The sequence below is a fragment of the Chlamydotis macqueenii genome, chromosome 22 (genome assembly GCF_036417535.1).
Source record: "Chlamydotis macqueenii isolate bChlMac1 chromosome 22, bChlMac1.mat, whole genome shotgun sequence".
NCBI lineage: Eukaryota > Metazoa > Chordata > Aves > Otidiformes > Otididae > Chlamydotis > Chlamydotis macqueenii.
The window spans coordinates 3,477,114-3,498,700 of record NC_141577.1 but is presented as its reverse complement, the minus strand read 5'-3'; the positions used below and the strand labels follow the sequence as shown (position 1 = coordinate 3,498,700).

Sequence of the window (21,587 nt, the reverse complement as noted above, 5' to 3'; positions counted from 1 at the left end):
CGCGGGTCCCACGCAGGCGCAGAAGCGCCCGAGGGCGGTACCGGCCGCCCCGGCAGCGGAAGTGCTTCCGGGTAGCGGCGCTGCGGCCGGAAGCGGCGGGCGCTTCCCTTTGTGGCGGCCGGCGGCGCCATGGAGGCGGCGGCCGAGCGGCGGCGGGAGCGGCGGCGGCGGGAAACGGCGGTGAAGGCCGAGAAGCGCAGCCCCCGGCGCTCCGCCTCCCGCTCGGCGCGGGGCAGCCAGTCGCCGCCGGCCGAGGAGCGGCGGGGCCCGGCCGGGCCGCGCCAGGGCAGCCGCGGCAGGAGCAGCAGGTAGGGCCGGCCCGCGGCTGCGGGCCCTGCGCCGCGCCCGGCCGGGCCGCGGCTCCGCAGCTCACCCTTCCTCTCCTTGTTTTCAAGATCGCCCAAGAAGAAGAGCAAGTCCGGGCGGAGGAGCCGGTCCCCGCGCGGCAGGAGGAGCCGGAGCCCGCACCACGCCGCCGTGAAGCTGAAGCAGGTAAATCGTGCGGTCGGTAGCAGCGAGGCCCGCTCCTGCCCGCGGAGGTTCTTAGCGGGGCTTTGCGCGCTTCCTGGCTCCCCTGCGACGGCTCTTCCGTGAGACTCGGCCGTGCGAGGTACGAAAAACGGCTTCTCTCCTGGTCCTTGCGGCGTGTCAGGAAAAGGAGGGGCTTGGGGGTTCAGCAGCCCCGGCCGCCCGCCTCGGGCTTTGCCGTCAGTGACTGGGTGATCCCGCTGTGTGTGAACCCAGCCTTTGGCGCTTACGCAGACTGTCCCTGCACACTTCTTCGCGTGCCCAGAGCAGAATACGCGTCACGCTGTTTCTTGATCTTGCTTTGTTCAGTGCAAATTGTGGGCATCCCAATAGGCTGGCAAGGAAATAAGTAAATAAGCTTCTCTCCCTTTGTGTTAGGTCTGCACACAACGCGTCCAGGTTCACGTTTTCGATGGGTAGGATTGTGATTTATTAAAAACCTGAGGTAGATTCACTGCTCTTTCCTTCTAATTCTGAGTGTGTTACTGTAAGCGATTCTTCATTACAGGAGCGAGATGATCACTGTCGTAGAGGAAACGAGGAGCGAAAGCAGAGGTACCCATCAGAACAAGAACACAGGAGAGAGAGGAGTGGTGACAGAGACAGACACAGAGACCCCTCGGACAGAAGGAAGAACCCAAGTGAAAGGCCTGGGGTTCGAGGCCACGAGCGAGAGAGGGATGTTCAGAACATCCGTGAGCAGCAAGCAGAGAGGGAGTTTTATAACGAGCGAAGACGAGAGCATCGACAAAATAACGAAGGCGGCGGTGTTGACCAGAATCCAGAACTCGGGCAGTCTGATAACAAACCTAAAGAAAAAGCTTCCGTAACCAAAGAGAAGCCGAGCTTTGAACTGTCTGGTGCGCTTCTAGAGGACACCAACACTTTCCGAGGCGTGGTGATTAAGTACAGCGAGCCCCCGGAAGCCCGGATTCCGAAGAAGCGGTGGCGCCTCTATCCTTTCAAAAACGACGAGTTTCTCCCGGTCATGTACATTCACAGGCAGAGCGCTTATCTTCTGGGCAGGCACCGCAGGATCGCGGATATCCCCATCGACCATCCCTCCTGCTCAAAGCAGCATGCGGTGTTTCAGTACCGGTAAGTGTTTCTCTGCCTGCTGCTGAAACGGGATTATTCAGGAACTTCTGAAGAAAACAAACCGACCAACCAACCCCCTGGGTATGCGCAGATGACAGGTGCAAGTTTGCTGTAAGTACGTTACAGAGATGGAATTTATGTTTGACTGCTGCGTGTCACCCTAGCAGTAATCAAAAATATCTGAAATTCCTCTCGTTTAACCACAAACAGCCTTTTAGTAAGACAAATAACACAGCGGGGTTAAACGCAGCACCGTGCCTGAATTGGAACAAGCTGGCAGGTGTAATCGGCAGGAAAGGTATTTCAAGGAGAGGTTTATTCATTTGGTCTTCCACAGCAGAGCCTGCTGATCTCCTCTGAAGCAGCAGGGGTTGCCTGCTGCTGAAGACAAAGACGCTCTCGTAGGGAACAGCCATCTGTTCTGCTGTAGGAATTACTGTGCTGTATCATCAGGAGTTTTAGAGGGTGACGCAGCTGTCAGAACCTGCGCGGTCTCACGCGGTTTCTCATTGCTCGCGTCATTCTTGTTCAGGTGGCTGCGAGCACGGATAAACATTGGCCGCACCGGGGCTCGCGTGGTGGAAAACCCGGCTGCTTTTGGAGCGCGTTTCCTGTCTCTCGCTGTGGTGATTGACACGGTGTGGTTTGTTTTTGTTTTTGGTTTTGGTTTTTTTGCTAGGCTGGTGGAGTACACTCGCGCCGATGGCACCGTTGGGCGCAGAGTGAGGCCCTACATCATCGACCTGGGCTCCGGGAACGGCACCTTTCTGAACAACCAGCGGATCGAACCTCAGCGGTACTACGAACTGAAGGAAAAGGACGTACTGAAGTTCGGGTTCAGCAGCAGGGAGTATGTTCTTCTCCACGAATCTTCAGATAAATCTGAGGCCAACGCAAAGGACGATGATGATGATGACGAGAAGGAGGACGAGTCTGACAGTTAACAGATGAGGAGGAAGTTGGAGGGGGAGTGGGGGAGAGAAATTCTTTGCAGTTGAAGACGCGTTGGGATGTAAACGTCGGAGCATCGCAGCACTGATGCCTCCTATTGCCTTAAAGTCCTTTTTCTGTTGCTGGTCTGTTCTCATAGTTTATTTTGGGGGACTTCACTGGTTATTCATCTTTGATATTTCTGCATATCAGGAAATACAGCTTTTTTTTTCCACTTTCCCCCCCCCTGACAAGCGAAAGAGCACCTGAATGTGAAAGCTCTAGCGCTGGAAATATTCAACAAATGTTGGAAGACTGTCCTCTTCGAGGAAATGATGTAAAACACAGCTGGTGTATTTAAAATTATTTTTTATTAACTGTTTTGTCATTTCCCTTTGAAAATGCTACTCAACTGAAATACTACTTAGAAAGTAACCCGATGCATTTTGTAACGCGTCTTGTTTGGTAGAGTTTGCCAAATTCCTTTCCCTGTTAGGAGTTCTAGACGGGAGAATTTACCAGGCTCGCTACTAAAAAGGGGGAAATGTTGTGAAGCCTCTCTTGTATTTGTATATTTTGGGTAGCTTGCCTTGTGACAGCTTTCAGGGATGGGCATTTCACTGGAATACGCGACCTGAAAACGACAAGGCCATTTGAACCAGAAGTTAAACGCTGCCTGGGACTTCAGGTGCCGACACTGCGATGTGGGGGCCGAGGTCAGGCCGGCGTCTGCCCAGTACGTGTTCCGCTGCCCCAAGAACTTCTCCTTGGTTTTGTTTGTATTACACATAAACACCTTTTGTGCGGCGACATGTTTGAACCTGAGTTTGCACTATTTAAGTTGTCTTTTTATAAAAAGTCAGACGAGCCACTTGTTTAAAATAGCCTTCTCCCCTGTCGAAGAAAACAGTGCTTTAGGAAGAGAAAAACCAATTCCGCTCGCTGAAGTACTTGCGTTTTGCCTGGTTTTGGATGTCTTCTCCCCGTTGCTTTACAGTGTAAGAAATGAGGATTTTCCACACTGTTTCCGGATGTCCCTGGATGTTTGTTCCGCGGTCACACGCGCGTTCGTACCTGCTGTGTACATACTTGGGTACGCAAGTGTTGGCGTTGTATCCACAGGCTCAGACAGCGATGGTGTAAATATGGGGCACTGACGTAGGGTTCCAAACAGTAGGTAGAAGAAGTTTTGACTAGGAGGATCTCCTTTATATACACTCTAGGGGTTTTTAAATAAAGACTTTGTAAATTTAGCCCTCATTACTTTTAGTTGTAATATTTTCCTAGTGTCCGTTTTTTTCCCCATTATGTTCATTGAAACAGATGAACTTTCAGCACTCATTTCACTATTAAAGGCACCAAATAAGGGGTTTTTTTTTTTATTTGTTTGGCATGATTTGCCCCCGCTCAGGACGGGAGATCGCTGCGTGGCTGCAGCCAGAGGCGGTCGGTACTGCGAGAGGGCAAACTGGCTGCGCGGGTCTGGCTTCTTGCGGAGCGTTCAGACCGAGGTAAGGTAACAGCAGCTTGGACCCCGCTAAAAAAAAAAAAAAAAAAAAAATTAAAAACAGTTCAGTTGGTTCAGACAAACCTGCACGAGGCGGCAGGGCCCCGTCCGAACGGGCTCTCCCGCGGCGGGGAGGCGCGGAGCTGGGCTGCTGGCGGCCGGGAGGAAGCGGGGCCCAGCGCGGCCCTGCCCCGCCGGGGCTCTGCGCTCCGCCGGTTCGGTTCCGGGGCTGCGCTCGGGCCGGGGCTGAAATCCCCCGGAACGGCCGGCCCTGCCCCTCCGCGGGGGCCCCGGGACACCCCCGCGGGACCGGGGCGGGACCGGGCTCGGCGCTGCCCCCGGCGGCCCCTCCCGGCAGCGCAGCCGCCGCCGCCGCCGCGCCCCGCCCCGCCCGGCCCGCGCAGGCCGCCGCCGCCGCCGCCGCCATGGCCGCGCTGCACGCCAAGGCCGGCGGCCCCCCGCAGATCCCCGACACCCGGCGGGAGCTGGCCGAGCTGGTGAAGCGCAAGCAGGAGCTGGCGGTGAGCGGCGAGCGTGGGCGGCGGGGCGGCGGGGCGCTGGGGCCTAGGCCGCGGGCGGCGGGGCCTGGGCCGCGGGGCGGGCGCGGAGCCGGGCCGGGCCGGGCCGGGCCGGGCCGCTCCATGCGCTGCGCTGTGCCCGGCAGGAGACGCTGGCCAACCTGGAGCGGCAGATCTACGCCTTCGAGGGCAGCTACCTGGAGGACACGCAGATGTACGGGAACATCATCCGCGGCTGGGACCGCTACCTCACCAACCAGAAGTGAGTCCCGCCGCCCGGCCCGCCCCGCCCGCCCCGCCGGGCCCCCGCCATCTGCCTTCTCTCTGTTGCAGGAACTCCAACAGCAAAAACGACCGGAGGAACCGCAAGTTCAAGGAGGCCGAGCGGCTCTTCAGCAAGTCCTCGGTCACCTCGGCAGCGGTGAGGGCCGGGCTGGGCCCCGGCGGGGCCGAGCAGACATCCCTGTCCCCATCCCGCTCCCCGTCCTTCTCCCCGTCTCTCCGTGCAGCTGGTCCCGTGGAGGTTGCCCGGGCTGCTGCAGGACCAGTTTTCCGTTTAAGCTCCTGCACCAGCCCCGTCTCCCTCCAGCCCCAAGCATCCTCACTCCCCCGTCACCGCCTCCCTCAGAAACCCTTCTCCCAGTGCCCGGAGAGGTGAAAGGGAACCGCGGTCAAGAGTCACTCGTACCGCATGCTTATCGCTGCTGTCTGTGCCTTTGTCTTTTTGCTCCTCACCCCCTTCTGCTATGCTGTGCTGCTGCTAGGTTGTAAGCTCTTTCAAGCAAAGGCCTGATGTGTCTTTCTCTGGGAGGTGATCTCTGTGTTTTAGAGCATTTGAAAAGCGGTAAGTGAATTACTGCTTTCGTTAACAACCTTCTCGGTTTTCTAGGCGGTCAGTGCATTAGCTGGAGTTCAGGATCAGCTCATTGAGAAGCGTAAGTGACTTTTTCATTTCTCTCAGAGTTTGTAAAGAACTACACTTCTCCTCACCATTCAGCTCTGTCTCTGGCTGTCTGCATCCGTGCCGTACCTGCTGCTCCTCCGCAGCGCTCCTCGTCCGGGGACCCGTGGCTGCTCCTCTTAGGCCGGCTCCTGAGTGCTCCCAGCACAACCTCTAGCTACAAAAGCCAGCAAAGTGACACTGTGTGACAGAAGTAAAGTTGGCCTTCCTTTCTGGAGTAAACTTTTATGCTCAGCAAGGGTTTATTGTGCCTAAAACCTATTTAAATGGATTTGGTGCTATTCAGAGAAAGAAGCGCTAAAGCAACATGTTTCTGTTTGTGTGTCTGTCAGTCAGTTGCGAGTGACGTGGGGAGGAGCCGCTTATGTTCAGGATTTAAAAAATATTTTTGTAATCAGTACCAAATCAGATGCAATTCTAGTGTGCTTCAGTTGCTGAGGAGGCCGCTTGCTGTCCTTCAGAAATATTTTCCAGGTTCTTTCTTTACCTCCTAGTGCCGTAGGGCTCGGGACCTCTGCTGCCCCGTGTGCTGTTGCTGGGGGGTTGCTTCTCCCGTGCAGGGCTTTGCCAGGGCGGCCTGGGATGTGAGCTGCGGGGAGGTGACCGTTGTGCTCGTCTCTCTTTGTCACGCTCTAGGGGAGCCAGGCAGTGGCACAGAAAGTGACACTTCTCCAGACTTTCACAATCAGGAGAATGAGCCCAACCAGGAGGATGCTGAAGAGCTGGATGGGTCTGTGCAAGGGGTGAAACCCCAGAAAGCTGCTTCCTCTACTTCTTCTGGAAGCCACCACAGCAGCCACAAAAAACGGAAGAACAAAAATCGACACAGGTTAGTGGTACCAGCGGCCTTCTTGTCGTGCGTTCTGAATGGTTAGCTGTTGTTGAATTGACTTCATTATGTGAAAGGAACTAATAACTTCTTAGAGTAATGAGCAGCTCCTGTCACTTGTCTCAGTAATTTTTCTGGTTTTTAGTCGTACGCATCCTGTAGCGTTCACCAGGACCCCATTGCCCCCGTTCTATCAAGGAGGGGAAAGCGTGCTGAGGAGTTACCCGAGCAGCACAGGGTAAAGCTCCAGCTCTGGTAACGCTGCGCTTTTCACCAGACTTTTTCAACTCTCCTGTCTGTCCAGGGGAATAAAGCTGTTTTCCTTCCAGTAGAGGAAGATTGCAGTCCTGGTCTCCTGTGCTTGCTTCTTGGTTTCTGCAGAACCAAGTAAGGTAGAACGTCAGTACTTTCTTTGGAGAAGGAAGGTGAAAAAGCAAATCAGAATGTTTTGGGGCTTGTGGACGCTCCCAGTACCTTCACTGAGGTTTCCACTCCAAGCCCCTTCAGCTGTCGTGTTCCAAACTGAGCATCTCTTGATTGTGGCATAGAAGGTCTGTGGCTTTGTCACCTTAACCTCAAAGTGTTTGTTATTAAACTGACCTGAAATTAACGTGAAACAAAGATTTCATGAACTCTTCTTGGCTGAATTTAGATGACCAGTTCTGCCTCTTCAGGTGTGCCCCTAAGGTGTGATGCAGCGTGGCGGGCTGGCGGCACAGAAATCTGAGATAAACTCCCTGCCTCACGGCGCTGCTCTCCGTGGGCCAGCGTAACCTGCCGCCTAAACGTGTCTTGGTGTCCCCAGCCCCGGGATTTCTGCAGAGTGTGACAGTGCACTGTGAGGGCCTAAGCGGGAAAAAATCCGAGCTTTTGGAAAGAGGAGACACTGTAGAACCACACCTCTTTGGAACTGGCACCTAAAGATTATTAGAAGTAAAGGAACTTTTAAAAATCAAGTGTTCTTGCTAACTTTGAGCTTGGCTTTGTGTATGGATGGGCTGTCCTCTTTAAGGGACCTTCCCAGACAATCACAAGAGAGAAATGTTTTAAAGGGAAGTGGTAAAACTCACAAAGATTGCTGGGGGAAGGTGGGTTTGGGAGATGTGGAGGTAGGTATAGTGCTTGAAAAGTGCTTAACTACTTTTTCTCCTCCGTTAGGTTTTGAGTCATTAGCGTGTCTTTGATTCTTAGATCAGAATTCTCTCCCTACAGCAATCTTAGTTGGGCTGACATCCCAAAGTACTGGATGTCCCTGGGAATCCAAAGCAGATCAAAACTCTTTTTTTTTTGCCTGTAGACAATTGGAAAGAAGTCCGGGAATAACACAAGAAACTACATCTGTAAACAAGCTGAGAGAAGCAATCCGTAAAACTTGAGTCCAGCTTAAGAAAGTTGCTGTTGCAAGCAAATTATAAAATATTCTCCTAAGTGCTTACACAAACAGCAAACCAGTCCACTGCAGACGCAGTGGGATGCAATACAAATGCTGTGAATAATAGAAATTCTTTTGCTCCGTTGCATAACTTGAACTTTAGCGGCAGGAGTTGGGAGGAAACTGCCCTACTGACAGGTTGTGTCGCTTTGGGGTTTCTTCGACATTCCTTCCGCTGAAGCAGCTGGTGCTGGCTACTGCCGGGGACAGAGTGTTGGACGTGAGGAGCCCTGGTCTGAGCTGGTATGGCCGTTCTTCTCATCCTAAGAGTTACGTCAGACACATCCACGTTACGGAAGGGCTTTTGCAGTCGGTAACTGACTATTTTGTAACGCTTAGCTTGGCCAGATAGATAATTAAGAAGCAGAAGATAATGAAGTTTGTCTGTAATAAAAACCCTGTTAAAATTGTGAATGCCGTTACTGACTGTCCCTTAAATTTTGGCAGAGAAGACCAGACAATTTTCAAGTATACCTAGGTTAAAAAAACCCCGAGGACAAAGCAGTCCCAGGCTACTGAAGGCAGAGCGAAGTGCTCTGAAACGCATTGCAGCCCAGAGCGCTCCTTGGGATGAGACCTGCGGGTCTGTTTCTTGAGTGGGATGAAAAAGAAAAAGAAATGTTGGTGCTTCTTGTTGCTCAGAAGCTCTTCCATTTGCCAGCGCACATTTGAGCTCTGCTCCCCTGTTCCTGAAGAGCTGGGAGGTGTTGGGAGCAGGCACCCTGAGGGTGCAGTGACTCGCTGGGTGTTCTGCTTTGTGCGGCACCCAGAGCCGTGCGGGAAGTGGGGTGCAGAACTGGTGTGAATGGGCAGCTTAACTCCGAACTGGTAAAACCAGGGAATCCGCTGGAACTGACGGCGTCTTTCCTGAAGTCACCCTCTGTGCCCTCTGAGACCGCAGGAAGGCCAAGATGGTTATTTTCTGTGTGCTCAGCAATTTTAATGCCTAAAAAGTATTTCAGGAGCAAACAATACTGTTTCCTCTTAGAAGTTCAGTGCTGCAGAGCTGCTAAGTCGCAGCTGATTTAACGATAAGTCCTTTCCAAGAAATACAGTTGGTTGTTAGCTCTGGGGCAGAGCTGCTCCTGGAGCCGGCGCTGTGGCATCCGTCTGAGCGCCCAGGCGAGGGCTGGGAACGTCCCGAAACTGCCATTAGCTTTGGCCAATTGACCCCGTTCTCTTTTTAGCTCACCGAAGCGGGCGCGTGCGAGAGGACGCCTGTGTGCGTGTGCGTTATGAGAATGCTCGAATGCGAACTTGGCCGCGTAGTTCCGTGGGGTTTGCACCTCTGCCTGAACGAGCTTTGCTTTGCCGAAATAATCCCGACAAGGCCACTGCTTTCCGGCCGCCCGCTCGTTTGTTTTTGCAAGCAAATCCGTTTTCTCTCTCTCTGCCTGTGAGCTAATGTGCACTCTCAAGTATCTGACAGCTTCCTTTTTCAGCACCTAAAATCCCCTCCGTAGAACCACTCTGCCTCTGTTCTAACACCTCTGTTTCCCAGAAATCCAGTTGGGGAGGGGGACTCTGGATTGCCAAATCCGGAGCGCTTTTTGTGCCCAATTCTGCTTAAGATATCTTAAGAACTTTATGGCATTTGAACACTGGCTTTATGATTTCTTTTCTTTTCTTTTCCTTTTTAGTAATCTCGCTAGGGTGGCTAATCAACTAATTTATTTAATTCATTAGTATATTAATTTCTATTGCTTTCTTCCTTTCAAATGCTGCCCCTCAGCCCGTCTGGCATGTTTGATTATGACTTTGAGTAAGTTTGACTTGAATTAGTACTTGTGCTGTGTTGTTAGTGTGTAGACACCAATGTGCCTTTTGAGACCTTTCTAACCCATAGTTTATCTGTTTAATTGTAGGTATGTATATTAGGTTAGGCTGGGAAGTTTTTTTTAAAAACAGAAAAGCGTGATGGAGGTAACATTTTATTTAATAACTTCAGCAAAATTAAATTAACTCACTCCTCTTTACCTTTCTGTTTCATTTTTAAATAGATAAACTTTTTAACTTGGAAACTTAGTTTAAAAACTGATTCTTCTGGCTTTGCTTCTTAAGGAGATTAGTGTAGACTCGGATATTTCCTTCTGGAAAATTGTAATAAACTCAGTACCTTTGATTCGTACTACCTCTGTCGTCTTAAACTCCTGTCTCTATTGGAAGTAAATAACCATCACCACTATGTCTGAATAATTCTGTGGCATAGTTACACACCTAACAAATTAACATAGAGCATGCCTATTTAACCTTATTTCTTTATGCTGCATAACTTCCCTGTGATTTTTGTTATGAACCTTTATTAACTCTTTTTTTGAGTGGACGGAATATGCATTTTGGCAAATAATAAAGAATCCACTCTCCGTCTCTTTGCTGCTCTCTTGTCCAGTAATACTGGGACAGCGATTTGGCTCAGCCGAATTGAGAATGTGGATTGAATTAACCAAATAGTCTTTGTTGTAGCCTGTGCCATATGCAGTAGCTGGTTCTTTGAACGCTAGTCTTGGTTTAATGTATTGAAATGGACGTTTCTCTTATCTTTCCAACCACAGGATTGATCTCAAGTTAAACAAAAAGCCAAGAGCCGTAAGTATCAGTGCTCTGTCATTGTTTTCATTGCTCATCTGTAGACTTGAGTGGCTGACTGGCTCCTAATCTTAACAAGCCTCCCTCTGCTGTAATTTAAGATCTTATTTTCATGGTTGAGGAATATCACGGTATGAAATAAGCATTGTCTTGTGGATTTAACGGTACATAGCTGTAGGCAGGCTTGTTGTGAAGCTAGGTCACAGTTAAGTTCTGACACTTGTTATGAAAAAAGCTGTTTTGCGTCCTATTATCTTGCCATGGTGTGGAACATTAAAAGCATCTGGTTTTGGTTGATGTATTCCTGAACTAAGGTTTTGAAGGGTCCTTTCTTTTGAATGTTTAGCTACAAGAAAAAAAAAAAAATCTCTTTTCTGTTTTGCCTGCAACTAATGGTATGTAGAAATGAGAGAAGACTGAGAATCCCAGCTCTGCAAGCAGAATTGAAGGTAGAAGGGTCTTAATGTGCCTGTGCTTTCCTTTCTCTGCAGGACTACTAGACTCATCAGTGCTGATGCTTCTGGGATTTAGCTCGACATGAATCCCCACTGAGAAAAATGCCAGCCGACTGAACGAGCACGATGGCAGCTCTGGCTGAGTGTCTGCAGATGGGAGTGCCTCACTCTACAGAGCTTAGATGGGGGGAGAAAACCTTGGACCATGTACTTTGCGTCATTTTTAAATCACCTGAGTTGCAGGAAGACTGAGGTGTAGTAGTAGTAGTAGTAGTCTTTTGAATTCCTGACTCTTCTGTGCTTCCACCTCAGTCGGGAACTTCCTAAACTTGGCTGATCTTGCTGCTGCCACCCCTGTCACCTGCAGAGCCGTGGAGAGCTATTTCTTTTTCCACTGGAACTGGGATTCAGTACGTCCCATCCGTGTTGTAAGACTTAGATTACTTTTGTTGCTGATACTTAGCTTTGTAGTTTTGTTTTTGTTTTGGGTTTTGTTGTTTGTTTGTTTTTTTCAAAGTGTATAGTTAACAAATTGACTTTGGTTCCTTTGTTTTAATCCACGTAGAGTCGAAGGTTCTTCCTTTTGTGGAACAGTTCATTTTGGTTCTTACTCAAGCAGAGAAGAAGCTGGTTAAGCCTTTTCTCTGACTTTAATTTTAAACACCATCCCCCTAAAATTTCCACAGTGCTTTTAGATGCAGGGAAGGCTGGAGCTCAAAGCCATCTTGCTCTTTGCTATCTTTGAGGTTGGGTGGATTCTCTTTTTAATACAAACTTCTGTCATTTGTACATAAACAATAAAAGTTACATGTTTGTCTCTCTTCTCATGTTTTGTTCAGTCCAAAATTTGACTCCTAGTGCTTTTTATTCTCCATCTACTTTATGAGGACTTTGCTGGAATTCTTCCACTTTCACGTAGCAGCTGTTCCTTGTCTCGTGACCCTTAGGAGGTTTCCTTCGTGCCTCCTTTCCTCCGGTAGACATAACAGTGAGTACTTGAAAGGATTGCCAGGCACTAATCTCCAGCTGCGTTCAGCTAATCCCGCTACAAGGCAGGGCTCGGGTGGAAGTCAGTTCTTGCTGATACTGGCAGAACGCCGGCCGATAAGGGGTGAGCGCTCTGGATTGCCGCTGGAGGAGCACACAGAGGGATGGGCGTTCGGTGCTTTTCACAGGAGCCGGGTCAAGAGAGCAGTGCTGCTGTTGACATAAGCTTCAGTTTTCTCAAGGTGGCAGATTGCCTTTGTTACGGGCGCTGTAACGCGGTTGTGTCTGCTTAGATGCCGATGTGAGAGCGTCCCATGGGGCAGGCTGCGTCACGTACAGCCCCCCAGCGCGGGCACGCGCACGCCATCGTTCCGTTCTGCTACACGGCTGCGCTCTGAGGCGTGGGTCTTTCTCAGCTCCCTCCAGGCAGTGCAGGCAGGGCGGAGCGGCACTGAAGAGGGAAGGCAAATGTACGGGAGTGAAGTTCCGCCTTGTTCTGATGTCTGGTTCGGGGATCACAGCGGCTCCGTACCTGTTCCCGGCAGGAGCTGGCTTACCCTGCGGTGGAGCGAGCGGCTGGTGGCTGCTCATCCGTGGGGGGTGTCGGGATGTAACGGCTTAATGGGAGAGCTGCAAAGCTGCCCTACTTTTTTGTGTGTTTTAAGTTACAAGGGTTAAATACAGGGGGGTGGAAGATCTAGGAGATAGTATCAACTCCTACAAGGCCTTGCTTTTCCTTAGTTCTGGAAAAAAAGAAGTCTTGGCTGATGGTTTTTGATTACTTGGCCATGGTACAAAAGCAGCTTTTCTCCTGCTGCTCTTCCAAAGCAGGGTTTGCAAGGGTGCCTGCACTTCAGAGGGTAAAAATCTTTGCTGCAACTCTTTGACCTCATGGAAAGCTGCTGTACCTTTCTGGCCAGAACATTTACCTGCAGAGAAACAGCAAAGGGCTCGTGTGCCTCAGAGTCCTGTGTGTACAGGCGTTTTTTTGTGGCACAGTGTCAATCAGCTGCACTGTCCCTGTCATACGCACGAGGGGTGCTGTGGGGACAAGGGGAGAGCGCAACCTTTCTGGCCTCTGGCAGTGTTTGTCACTAAAGGAAGGGGACAGCCTGTTCTGATGAGGCAGTGATGGCAGCAGCCCCGGGGAGCCAGCGCATCGATCCGGGCAGGACATGAAACGGCAAACGTTTGGGTTACAGTGAAGGGACCCCCGTTCTGCTGGTACGCAGCTGTTCCCTCCCAGCTCCTGCTGCCGGCAGAGCCCCTGCGCTCCAGAGACCGGTGAGGGCCAAGTGCCGCCTGTCCCGGCAGAGGGAACAGTTCCTTGTCCCAGAACAAGAGCTGACAGCCACGGCTCTGCAGCCCCAGCTTCCCCACGGCACTGCTGTAGGGGGGCAGCGTGCGGGGTCTCCGATCGCTCTGGGACCCTACAAGAGCATCGTGAGATGGGTGCTGGCATCTAACTCTGGCAGTTTTGCCTAAAATGTCTGTTTTATTTCTGAAGACTTCTATTTTTCCTTCCTAAATTGCGTAGGTGACTAAAGATCCCCAGGACAGCCAGTGCCTGGCCTTGGGAGAGGGAGAGCGCTGCCCAGGCTGTTACCTGCATGGTAGGAAAAGCTAAAAGCAGCAGTTGTTAAAAAAAAAAAGCCACGAGTCTTTTGCTTGCAGAAGATGAATCCTGAGCAGAGCAAATGAGGGGTGGCAGAGCAGCGTCTGTCCTTAAGGCCACCAAAGGCGGAGCAGGAGACACGCTAATCCCCCGCACGGCCTCGTCACCAAGAGGATTAGGCGGGAGTTTACCGAGCCCAAGCAAGCAGCCAGGCAGCAACCAGGAGCTGAGCCCGGGCAGGAGGGGCAGAAAAACCCCGGCCTGGGGAGGGGGCTGCGCGTGGTGCATCGCTGGGTAAGGGGGCAGAGCCGGGGATGGGGCGCCGGCGTCCCGCTGAGCACGGGTCCCCTGTGCTGGGAGCTGGCCCTGCAAATGCTCGCCCTCCCTTTCGCTAGCCTGGCACCGGGTGAGCTGGGCCTGCAGCGGTGCACCACGCGTCCCTCCGGTGCACGGAGCATGGTGGGTGAGCGGTGCAGCAGCTCCCGGGGGGCGGGTGGTGTTGGCACGTCACCTCTCCGTCTCCTGCTCTGCAGCGTCCCCATGGGCAGGCCGGCTGGCCCACCGGTGCTGAGGTGGAGGCGGCTCCTGCGCGCTGGGTGCTGGTGGCTCCTGTCGCTCTCCGGGACGGCGCTCCGGGGCCTGCGGTGGCTCTGGATGCTGGCATGGGTACAGTGGGGCCCCTTTCACCCACTTGTGTTGGGTCCAAACGCTGTGCGTGTCCAGCGCTGGGGCCAGGGTGTGGGGTGGCGGGGGTGCTGCCAGGGCTGAGTCTCTGTACCAGTGGCGCCCAGGGCTGTGGGTCGGTGTGGCCAGGGCAGCTCTGAGGGGTCACCACCCTATGCAGCACCATGACTGAGGGCCCGGGACCCTCCTCCTCCTCCTCCTCGGGGGCTGGCTCTTGGCGTGAAGCACTGCATGGTTCTGCCCACCAAGAGCCGTGGGGACACTGCTGTGGGCTCTGTGCTGGGTTTGAGCCCACCGCTCGCACTGCAAGGCCACCGTCCTCTTCCCCAGTACCTGCTGATCTGCTACAAGAGCTGCTGGGACGGCGCCTTCCAGGTCACCGAGGAGGTAACGCCCAGAGGTGCCCCCACGCCATGGGAGCTGTGGGGAGTTCTGCCCCCCCCCCCGACGTGGCTGATGCTGGTGGCATTGGCTGTTGGGTGGTCCTGCAGTGCTGTGGGTCCCCAGGGCACAGCACGAGGGGAGCGCGGGGGTCCCTGAGGCCCGGCTGCCCGTGCTTGTGTCAGTCCCTGCTGTCTGTGGTGGCTTTCAGCTCGGCGCAGCGCTGCGGCTGAGGCTGGAAAGCGGTGGCGAGGGGAGCGAGGAGGACGGGGGCTCAGCTTTGGCTCTGGAGTCGAGGCAGGCAGGTGGGACGCGGTGCGGGCAGGCGGGGGTGTCCCTGGCGCAGGGGGAGGGTGGGTTTGTGGGGCGCTGGCAGGAGCAGAGCGGTGGTGCCAGGGCAGCGGCGGAGTGGCAGCGGCGAGGCGATGCTGGTGAGGCTGTGCTGGCGAGGCTGGAGGCGCTGGAGGCCGACGTCCGCTTCCTCTGCACCGAGCTGGGCGCTGAGAAGCTGCTGTGGAGCAGCCGGTTCCTGGAGCTGCTGCAGGAGCAGCAAGGCCTGCGCCAGCGGGTGAGTCCCCGTGGTGGGGGGGGTCCCCTGCCCCCTCGGTCCCCTCTGGTACCCCAAACCCTCACACCTGCTCCCAGCTGCAGGAACGCTCATGGCGCTGGGACAGCGGTGACAGCCCCGAGCTGCCGGGGGGAGCGGAGAATGAAAGCGCCAGTGGGAGCGAGGGGGAGAGCCCAGCAGGTAGCGGCTGGGGACCTGGGGGGACAAGGAGCCAGTGGTCGGAGGGGGGGGATCTGCCACCTGCAGCCAGACCTGGGATGGGACAAGGTGCTGCGCTCAGCCAGAGAGCAGCGCGGGGAACCCACCTGGGTGCTGGGCAGCACTGGCGGGCACTGGGCTGCCCTGGGAGATGCTTGGGAGGAGAAGGTGCTGGGGAAGGGTGGGGGTGCTGGCTGCCCAGCCCCGGGGGCAGGTGACTGGGGGAAGTGACGGGGTGGAAGGGCTCAGTGGGGGCAGCTCTTGGCCCCGGGCCGGCACGGAGCAGCTGCCCGGGAGCTGCTGCCATCACGTCCCCTCTCACCCTTTTGCTCTGTTCAAGGGCACCGGTGGATGGAGTCACCCCAGCAGCCCCGCAGCCAGGCAGAGTTTTGGGGCCAGCGGCTCCGTGACAGGCAGAAAACGCAAGTGAAGGTGTAAGCAGGGTGTTGGCGAGGTGGAAGGAGCCTCATGACCCCCCGCCGTGTGCAGGCCAGGACGGCGCAGTCCCTTGTCCCAGAGCGCTGCCCAGCGCAGGTCCCAGCCGCCCCGTGCCCACGGCCGCCCCCGGGGCTGGTTCTTTCTGGTGGAGCCCGTCACGGAGCATCGCCCTGATCCATTCCAGCGTGTTGGGAGCTGCCAGCAGCAAGGAGTAAGGTTACTGCCCGCTCCCGGTCACCTTGCACAAGCTGGAGACACTGGGGCCACAGACGGGTTGCAAAACCCAAGTGCTGCCCATGTACTTCCTCCTGCTGGACAAGGCCCCTGCAGCAGCTGCTCCGCACACATGTTGCAACGCTCGGCTCCTTGCGACAGCACTCGGGGAAAACGGCTTCTCCCAGGGCGGCCAGGGGTCTCGTCCCCGGAGAACGGCTCAGCCAGGAACGCTGTGCCACAGGAGTGCCAGCCCTGAACGGCGCAGGCTGCGACAGGATCGGCCTCAGGCTCCCGCACACAGCACGGGGTGAACGGCCCTGGTCCAGCCTCAGGGGGCTGCGTGCTGCTCCCACCCTGCTGTGGGCTCCCACCGCGGCTCTGCTGCTCTGAAATACAGGTGGCCACCTTCCACTTCTTGCGTTTGCTCGGTCTTTCCACCGCACGGGCTGGGACGGCTGCGTCACCACTGTGCTGCAAAGCCCCCGCTCCTGCAGCTCTCTGGGGAGGGGGTGCCAAGATGAGCTCGTGCTGAAGCAGAGAGGGGCCCGGTCCTCACCCCACGGCAGCCGAGGGCCTGGCCGGCGCGGTGCGTGCCGCAGAGGTGATTCAGTCAGGGAAGCGTTCGCTGCAGCCGTGAGCGGTGCTGCGGAGGGGAGCGCGTGGGAGCAGCGCTTCCCTGCCTTGCGAGAGGGCTGCGCAAACCAGCCGCTCCTTGCCAAGAGGTGGGCAAACGCTTTTCGTCGCTGTTCCCACCGCTCGGACCCTGCCTGGCCAGCCCCGTGTGTGCGCAGCCCTTCCCCGCAGGCCCTGGCACCGCACCCTCTGCCACCCTCGGCTGCCTCCACCCTTGGCAGCGGTGGCCCCACGAATGTCTGGCACTCAGTCACTCCCAACAAGTGCCAAAGGGGGGGACGAAGCTCCTCGCTGGCAAACGGCCCATTGCAGGAGCTGCAGCTGCCCCGGAGACAGGGAAGCGCCTATCCAGGGGCACCTGCTCTCTGCAGCACGCTGGTGACGGCACCGCACACCTGCCCCGAGCCCCCAGCCCGTGCGTTAGGCAGGAAGAAATTTGGGCCCTTTTACTTTCTCCTTGCTCCCCGTGCCCTGATCTCCCACGCAGGCACGTGTCTCCCTCCAGGACAGGTCCAAAACTCCAGTTTCTCCGGCCTTCTCTCCGGCTGGTGCTCGCTACAGGCTGCGGTTTCCCCTTGGGGTGGGTGCAAAGAGCCCCCCCCAACAGCACACAGCTGAGGGTCAGCCCGGGACCCTGCTCCTCATGGTCCTGCAGCCCTGAGAACCGGCCCCAGCCCTCCGGTTTCACAGGAATACCTTCACTCTGCTTTTACTGTCAGCACCAGGCAGGCTTGGCTGATGCTGCTCTGCAACGCTGTGTGATGGCTGCCACGACCCCGGGCCTGCTGCCGTCCCCAGGGCCCTGGGGAGCACAGAGCAACCATCCCCACCACCCTGACCGCAGCCTCCGTGCCCACCCCAGCGACTGGGGACAGGCTCCTACAGCGAGCAGGGATCGTTCCTCCCAACGAGCCCATGCAGCACCCCGCAGCGTCAGGGAACTGATGCAAGGCAAATAACAGCAGCCTGACTCATCCTGCACCGACCCGGCTCCTGCACGGCGTTTGAGGTGGGACAGCGCCATGCTGCTTCAAAGCACCGAAACCAATCAACGAGCCGCTCCTGCTGCAGCAAACCCCCAGCCCAAACTGGCCATCCCCTCTCCCGTGGGAATCGCAGCAGCATCCACACAGAGACCTCAGGAGGTGACGCCAGACGGCAGCGTGGCAGCGACGCGAGGAGGTCCCGGCCCTGCTGCAGACAGAGGCAACCCGTGGAGCTGCGCTGGAAATCCCCAGCCAGCGGCCCAGCGATGGAGCCATGGACAGGGTTCAGGAGGTGGCGGGTGAAATCCAGCAGCCCTGGCCACATTCGCCAACGCGTCCTCGCCCCTGGAGCAGCCCCCGCTGCAGCGCTCTCCCCACCCGCCTCCGCGTGAGGCAACAGCGGCTTCGCAGCCTGCGGAAACCCTTCCCCGGGGCCAACGCGCCATGCAAATCCTCCTGACCTATTGCTCAACCAGGCGCTGTATTAACTCCAGAACGTTTGTGCAATGCGGGCCTCGGGGAGCGCGGGGGAGGCCAGCTCGGGGCTGCTTCTCGCTCGCGGCTTCGTCAGGAGCTGGCTGCTGCCACCCCGATGGCTGCAGCGAGGGGTTTAGCTGTGCTCGGGGCAGGCTGCTCCGGGAGAAACAGAGGCAGCGGGAAAGCACCTGGTGTCTCCCGAAGGGAGAACCTTCCACAGGCAAACCCCGGCCTGAGGGAGCACGGGGGCGTTAGGGGCCTGAGCCCCAAGGCACAGAGGAAGGCTGGTGACAGGCGAAGGGAAAAATGCGTGGCTGGAGGGTGAGCGCTGAGGGGTACCTGCACTGAGGGGTACCTGCACAGCCACCCCCAGCGCAGCACCCGCCTCCCTTCCCCCTGGCAGGACCCAGACCCCCGCCAGCTTTGGTGCAACTCTCACTCTGTGCAGTTTTGCTTCCTGCATTCCTGTCTTACAGCCAGACTGTTCCCCAATCTGCTGAGCAGAGCCGCTGCCGCGCTCGGGACACCTCTGCCTATCTGCAGGGAGAGAAAGAGCCCCGCAGCCGGGTGAAAACAGCAGTTCTACGCCAAACCTGATTCCTTGTAAGGTGGCCTGCCCCAGGCGGGTGGCATCGCCGCAGCCCCGCGTGACAGCACACACGCGTGCGTTTCCATTACACGGCAACCCCTTTCCCACGGCCTTGGGTCAGATTCCTGCCTCTGGAAACGCCTTAAAAATGTTAAAGTTGAGCTAGCCACATCCTGGAAAACCCCCGATGGGAGGGAACCGGCTGGGTTCAAACCAAAGTTCAGCGAGCAAGACGGGCACAAGGCAGCTGGGGCAGGGGAGAGGCGAGCAAATCCTGGAGACCTGACCCCGGGTGCCTGATCCCCACCGGGCTGGGAACAGGGGGCTGCGTCCACCGCCCAGGGCCCGTCCTGGGTCACCGCCCGGCGCAGGGGAAGGAGAGCCGAGAATCCAGCAGTCTCTACCCTGACCTCTGCCACAGCACAGCTTCCTATTTCTTCCTTCCCTTTTTTGAGTACTGATTTTAAAAACAAAGTGAAGATATCCCGCAGCACTGCCTCCTGAAGGAGGGCTCTTCCCCCTGCCTGCTTGTCCTTCTGTTGCCCAGTGGATGGTATTTATTACCTTTTCCATCTATTTCTAGCACAACTGGGAAGGCAAAGAAGAGACTGTTCTCCTGGACCCCCAAAACACACTGGTGGACCCCTCATTCCTTTTTGCAGGCACCCTCACTCAGCCTCCTCCCTTTCACTCCACGAGCGTTTTTCCTGCCCCAGCCCCCCGCCTCGGTTCCCCTCGCACGGCCTTGTGCTTGCGAGAAGGAAGCAGCCACAGCGATCCTCTCCTGCTGCGAGCAGGAAGCAGCACAGATGGCAAGCAAGAACGACTTGACCACTGCTGGAGGGTGGAGGACAGCACGCTTGATTTAGAAGGAAAGAGCCAGCCATGGATGGGCTCAGCAGACTTGTTTTGCAGAGCTCACAGCTGCTCTGTCCAACAGAAACAGCCTTGGGTCATCTCAGCAATTCTCCTTCTCTTTCCCGTGGTTGTGCCCTGACACTTCTCAGGAGCCTTCGGCACCCCGTTCTCCAGCTCAGCCTGGGAGCTTCCCCTTTCAAAGAGCAGAGCAGCGATTCCTTACCCTGTCGGGGTAGCAAAAGCTGCTCGGAGAGGAGCCATCCTCCCACAGGGCTCAGCACGAGGCTTTACCATCTGCAGGAGGCCGACAGGATGCTGGCAGGGCAACCCCGCTGCAGGACAGGGAACGTTCACTGGGGCGCCTGTGTGTGACCTCCTTAACTCTCATCGATCAGCAAGCTGGCAAGAAGATCTAACCTATTTCAGATGGATAAGAAACACGATGCAAGCGCACAGCAGCTGTGACAGGTCCTCCCCGCCGATGCGCCCTGAGGAAGCGGTAAACCACAGGATGCGTCTTGAAAATTCCACAATAACAGCAGAGCGAGAGCCTGCCCGAGCGCAGCGGCCCGCAGCGCACAGCTAGGCAGCTCCTCTGATTCGGTGTGGATGATCGTGCAGGGGGAAAAAAATATGCAGCGGTGACAGTTCCGACCGGCATTCCCCACGTTTCCCAAGCTCCTGGGCACCGTGGTGAACGGACCCCGCCGGGATGCGGGGCGCACAAAAGTCGTACTTACACTCAGAGCGGATGCGCCAGGGCAGGCAGCAACAGGCTCACCCACGCAGAAGCCTTGTGCGAGAGAACGATAGAATTCAGAGAAACAGCGGCTGGATTTCAGCTGGATTTTCAGAGTGGCATGGCAGCGCAGACAGCAGCAGTTTGTGGGGGCAGTTTTGATCAGATTTGTGTCCCCGATCGCTCGATGTGCTGCTGTCACTGGAACAGAAAAGAACCGTTAGCATCACAACCAAAGTCACCACCAGCTCTTCCCTTCCGGGTGACGGTAACGAACCTCTGCTCTTCTGCACCGATTCCTTTAGTTGCAGCAGGCCAGCTTTGATAAAAACAAAAATAAAAATCTCCCCCCCACTACATCTACACATCCTGCAAAACTAAAATTATCTATTTTTTACTGGAAGACCAGCCTGCAGCATTATTCAGCTACAGACCCCACTACAGACAGCAGCAAAGTCCTTCCCCGGTGAAAGGTCTGATAAATCTGTGACACATCACTCATCCCGTCCCCGCCAAGGCCCCAGCCATCACACACACAGAGCCACACGAGCTCACTGTCACTTCAGGTGACATTCTCGGGAGGGTTTGTCTCCCACAGGCGACAAATGACCTTTCAGGCCGCGAGGTTCAGATTTCAGATTTGGTTTTTGAAATGAAGCACTATCTCCAGGAGCACAGGCTTCTCTTGGTTTTGATTAACTAGAAATAGCCATTGCTCTGTATTAAATTAAGAGCATAAATGTGAATAAAGACCACAAACTTGCTTGACAAGGCAGATGAGAACACGCTGTACTGCAGTACAGGTGGGAGGGGAAGATCCTTACACAGAAATGTGAGCACTGGTCATCCTACTGCGTTTCCTTCCCAGTTTAGAACAAAGCTTCAGAGCAAATTCTTGACACGTTACAGTTAGCGCATTATCATAGCGCCATGCTCAACATCTGGCGCAGATGTGCTACATAACTGGATAAACATCGATTTCCAGACTGCACTGTGGAACGGGCCATTAGAACGGAAGCACAGCCCGCACTGTTTATTCCAAAAGAACGAGGAGTGTACTGCTCCTTCACACCCGAGACGTCCAACACCACCGCAGCTCTTGTATCGCCGTCAGAGAACGCGCCAGCACCCTGCCACCTCCTCAGGGCGTCCCCTGCGCAGCGAGGCAGCGGCAGCGACGTCAGATAAACAGGAAACGCTGGACATGCTGTTATCTGCTACAGTGATTTTAGCAACCTGATTTTTTGGCCTCCACGCTGCATCAATTAACGCGCCTGTCGATATCCAGCCATCAGACTGCTGTGTGTCAGAGGAACCCCAGGGAGGAAGGATAATTTCTCTGACTTCCTGAAAAGCCAGCAAAAACATCGAACA

The 21,587-nt window shown here is 55.4% G+C and overlaps 3 protein-coding genes and 1 long non-coding RNA gene across 17 annotated transcripts; 3 read left to right on the top strand and 1 right to left on the bottom strand.

Annotated features, from left to right (window-relative positions):
• The first annotated feature begins 121 nt into the window (after nt 1-121).
• SNIP1 (Smad nuclear interacting protein 1) lies at nt 122-3,814 on the top strand. The gene is made up of 4 exons (XM_086764799.1): nt 122-308; nt 396-492; nt 1,037-1,626; nt 2,306-3,814. Exons 1-4 carry the CDS (start codon nt 130-132, stop codon nt 2,568-2,570), a joined length of 1,131 nt encoding a protein of 376 aa, XP_086620925.1. The 5' UTR covers nt 122-129; the 3' UTR covers nt 2,571-3,814.
• Nucleotides 3,815-4,446: 632 nt separating this feature from the next.
• Nucleotides 4,447-11,671, top strand: MEAF6 (MYST/Esa1 associated factor 6). 13 transcript variants are annotated; one of them, XR_015260895.1, is made up of 8 exons: nt 4,447-4,584; nt 4,728-4,843; nt 4,915-5,002; nt 5,471-5,516; nt 6,179-6,371; nt 9,669-9,726; nt 10,356-10,389; nt 10,881-11,671. XR_015260895.1 is itself a non-coding variant. In XM_086764805.1 (8 exons), exons 1-8 carry the CDS (start codon nt 4,489-4,491, stop codon nt 10,887-10,889), a joined length of 612 nt encoding a protein of 203 aa, XP_086620931.1. In that variant the 5' UTR covers nt 4,447-4,488; the 3' UTR covers nt 10,890-11,671. The 13 variants fall into 13 exon arrangements, 10 of the variants coding, with proteins under 10 accessions (XP_086620931.1, XP_086620933.1, XP_086620927.1 ...); XM_086764805.1 differs by lacking the exon at nt 9,669-9,726 and adding an exon at nt 9,536-9,565; XR_015260893.1 differs by lacking the exons at nt 9,669-9,726; nt 10,356-10,389; nt 10,881-11,671 and adding exons at nt 6,676-6,922; nt 7,046-7,327.
• A 2,093-nt stretch (nt 11,672-13,764) lies between these two features.
• Nucleotides 13,765-16,342, top strand: LOC147598086 (uncharacterized). The gene is made up of 7 exons (XM_086764800.1): nt 13,765-13,905; nt 13,980-14,112; nt 14,461-14,517; nt 14,723-14,816; nt 14,908-15,079; nt 15,157-15,259; nt 15,618-16,342. Exons 1-7 carry the CDS (start codon nt 13,819-13,821, stop codon nt 15,713-15,715), a joined length of 744 nt encoding a protein of 247 aa, XP_086620926.1. The 5' UTR covers nt 13,765-13,818; the 3' UTR covers nt 15,716-16,342.
• A 3,138-nt stretch (nt 16,343-19,480) lies between these two features.
• On the bottom strand, nt 19,481-20,740 carry LOC147598085 (uncharacterized). 2 transcript variants are annotated; one of them, XR_015260897.1, is made up of 3 exons: nt 20,648-20,740; nt 20,215-20,414; nt 19,481-19,891 (listed from the first exon to the last, which is right to left on the bottom strand). It is a non-coding gene; the product is annotated as an uncharacterized LOC147598085 (long non-coding RNA). The 2 variants fall into 2 exon arrangements; XR_015260896.1 differs by lacking the exon at nt 20,648-20,740 and having other exon boundaries at nt 20,215-20,619.
• Nucleotides 20,741-21,587: the final 847 nt, after the last annotated feature.

Bases quoted from the DNA above. Each gene is read 5' to 3' on its own strand.
- SNIP1 (XM_086764799.1), top strand. From the start codon at position 130: ATGGAGGCGGCGGCCGAGCGGCGGCGGGAGCGGCGGCGGCGGGAAACG. The intron at 493-1,036 runs GTAAATCGTGCG...TCTTCATTACAG, and splicing joins CCGCCGTGAAGCTGAAGCAG to GAGCGAGATGATCACTGTCG. The intron at 1,627-2,305 runs GTAAGTGTTTCT...TTTTTTTGCTAG, and splicing joins CATGCGGTGTTTCAGTACCG to GCTGGTGGAGTACACTCGCG.
- LOC147598086 (XM_086764800.1), top strand. From the start codon at position 13,819: ATGCTCGCCCTCCCTTTCGCTAGCCTGGCACCGGGTGAGCTGGGCCTG. The intron at 14,113-14,460 runs GTACAGTGGGGC...CCTCTTCCCCAG, and splicing joins GGCTCTGGATGCTGGCATGG to TACCTGCTGATCTGCTACAA. The intron at 14,817-14,907 runs GTGGGACGCGGT...CGGTGGTGCCAG, and splicing joins TCTGGAGTCGAGGCAGGCAG to GGCAGCGGCGGAGTGGCAGC.
- MEAF6 (XM_086764801.1), top strand. From the start codon at position 4,489: ATGGCCGCGCTGCACGCCAAGGCCGGCGGCCCCCCGCAGATCCCCGAC. The intron at 5,003-5,470 runs GTGAGGGCCGGG...TCGGTTTTCTAG, and splicing joins CCTCGGTCACCTCGGCAGCG to GCGGTCAGTGCATTAGCTGG. The intron at 6,372-9,535 runs GTTAGTGGTACC...GCTGCCCCTCAG, and splicing joins AAGAACAAAAATCGACACAG to CCCGTCTGGCATGTTTGATT.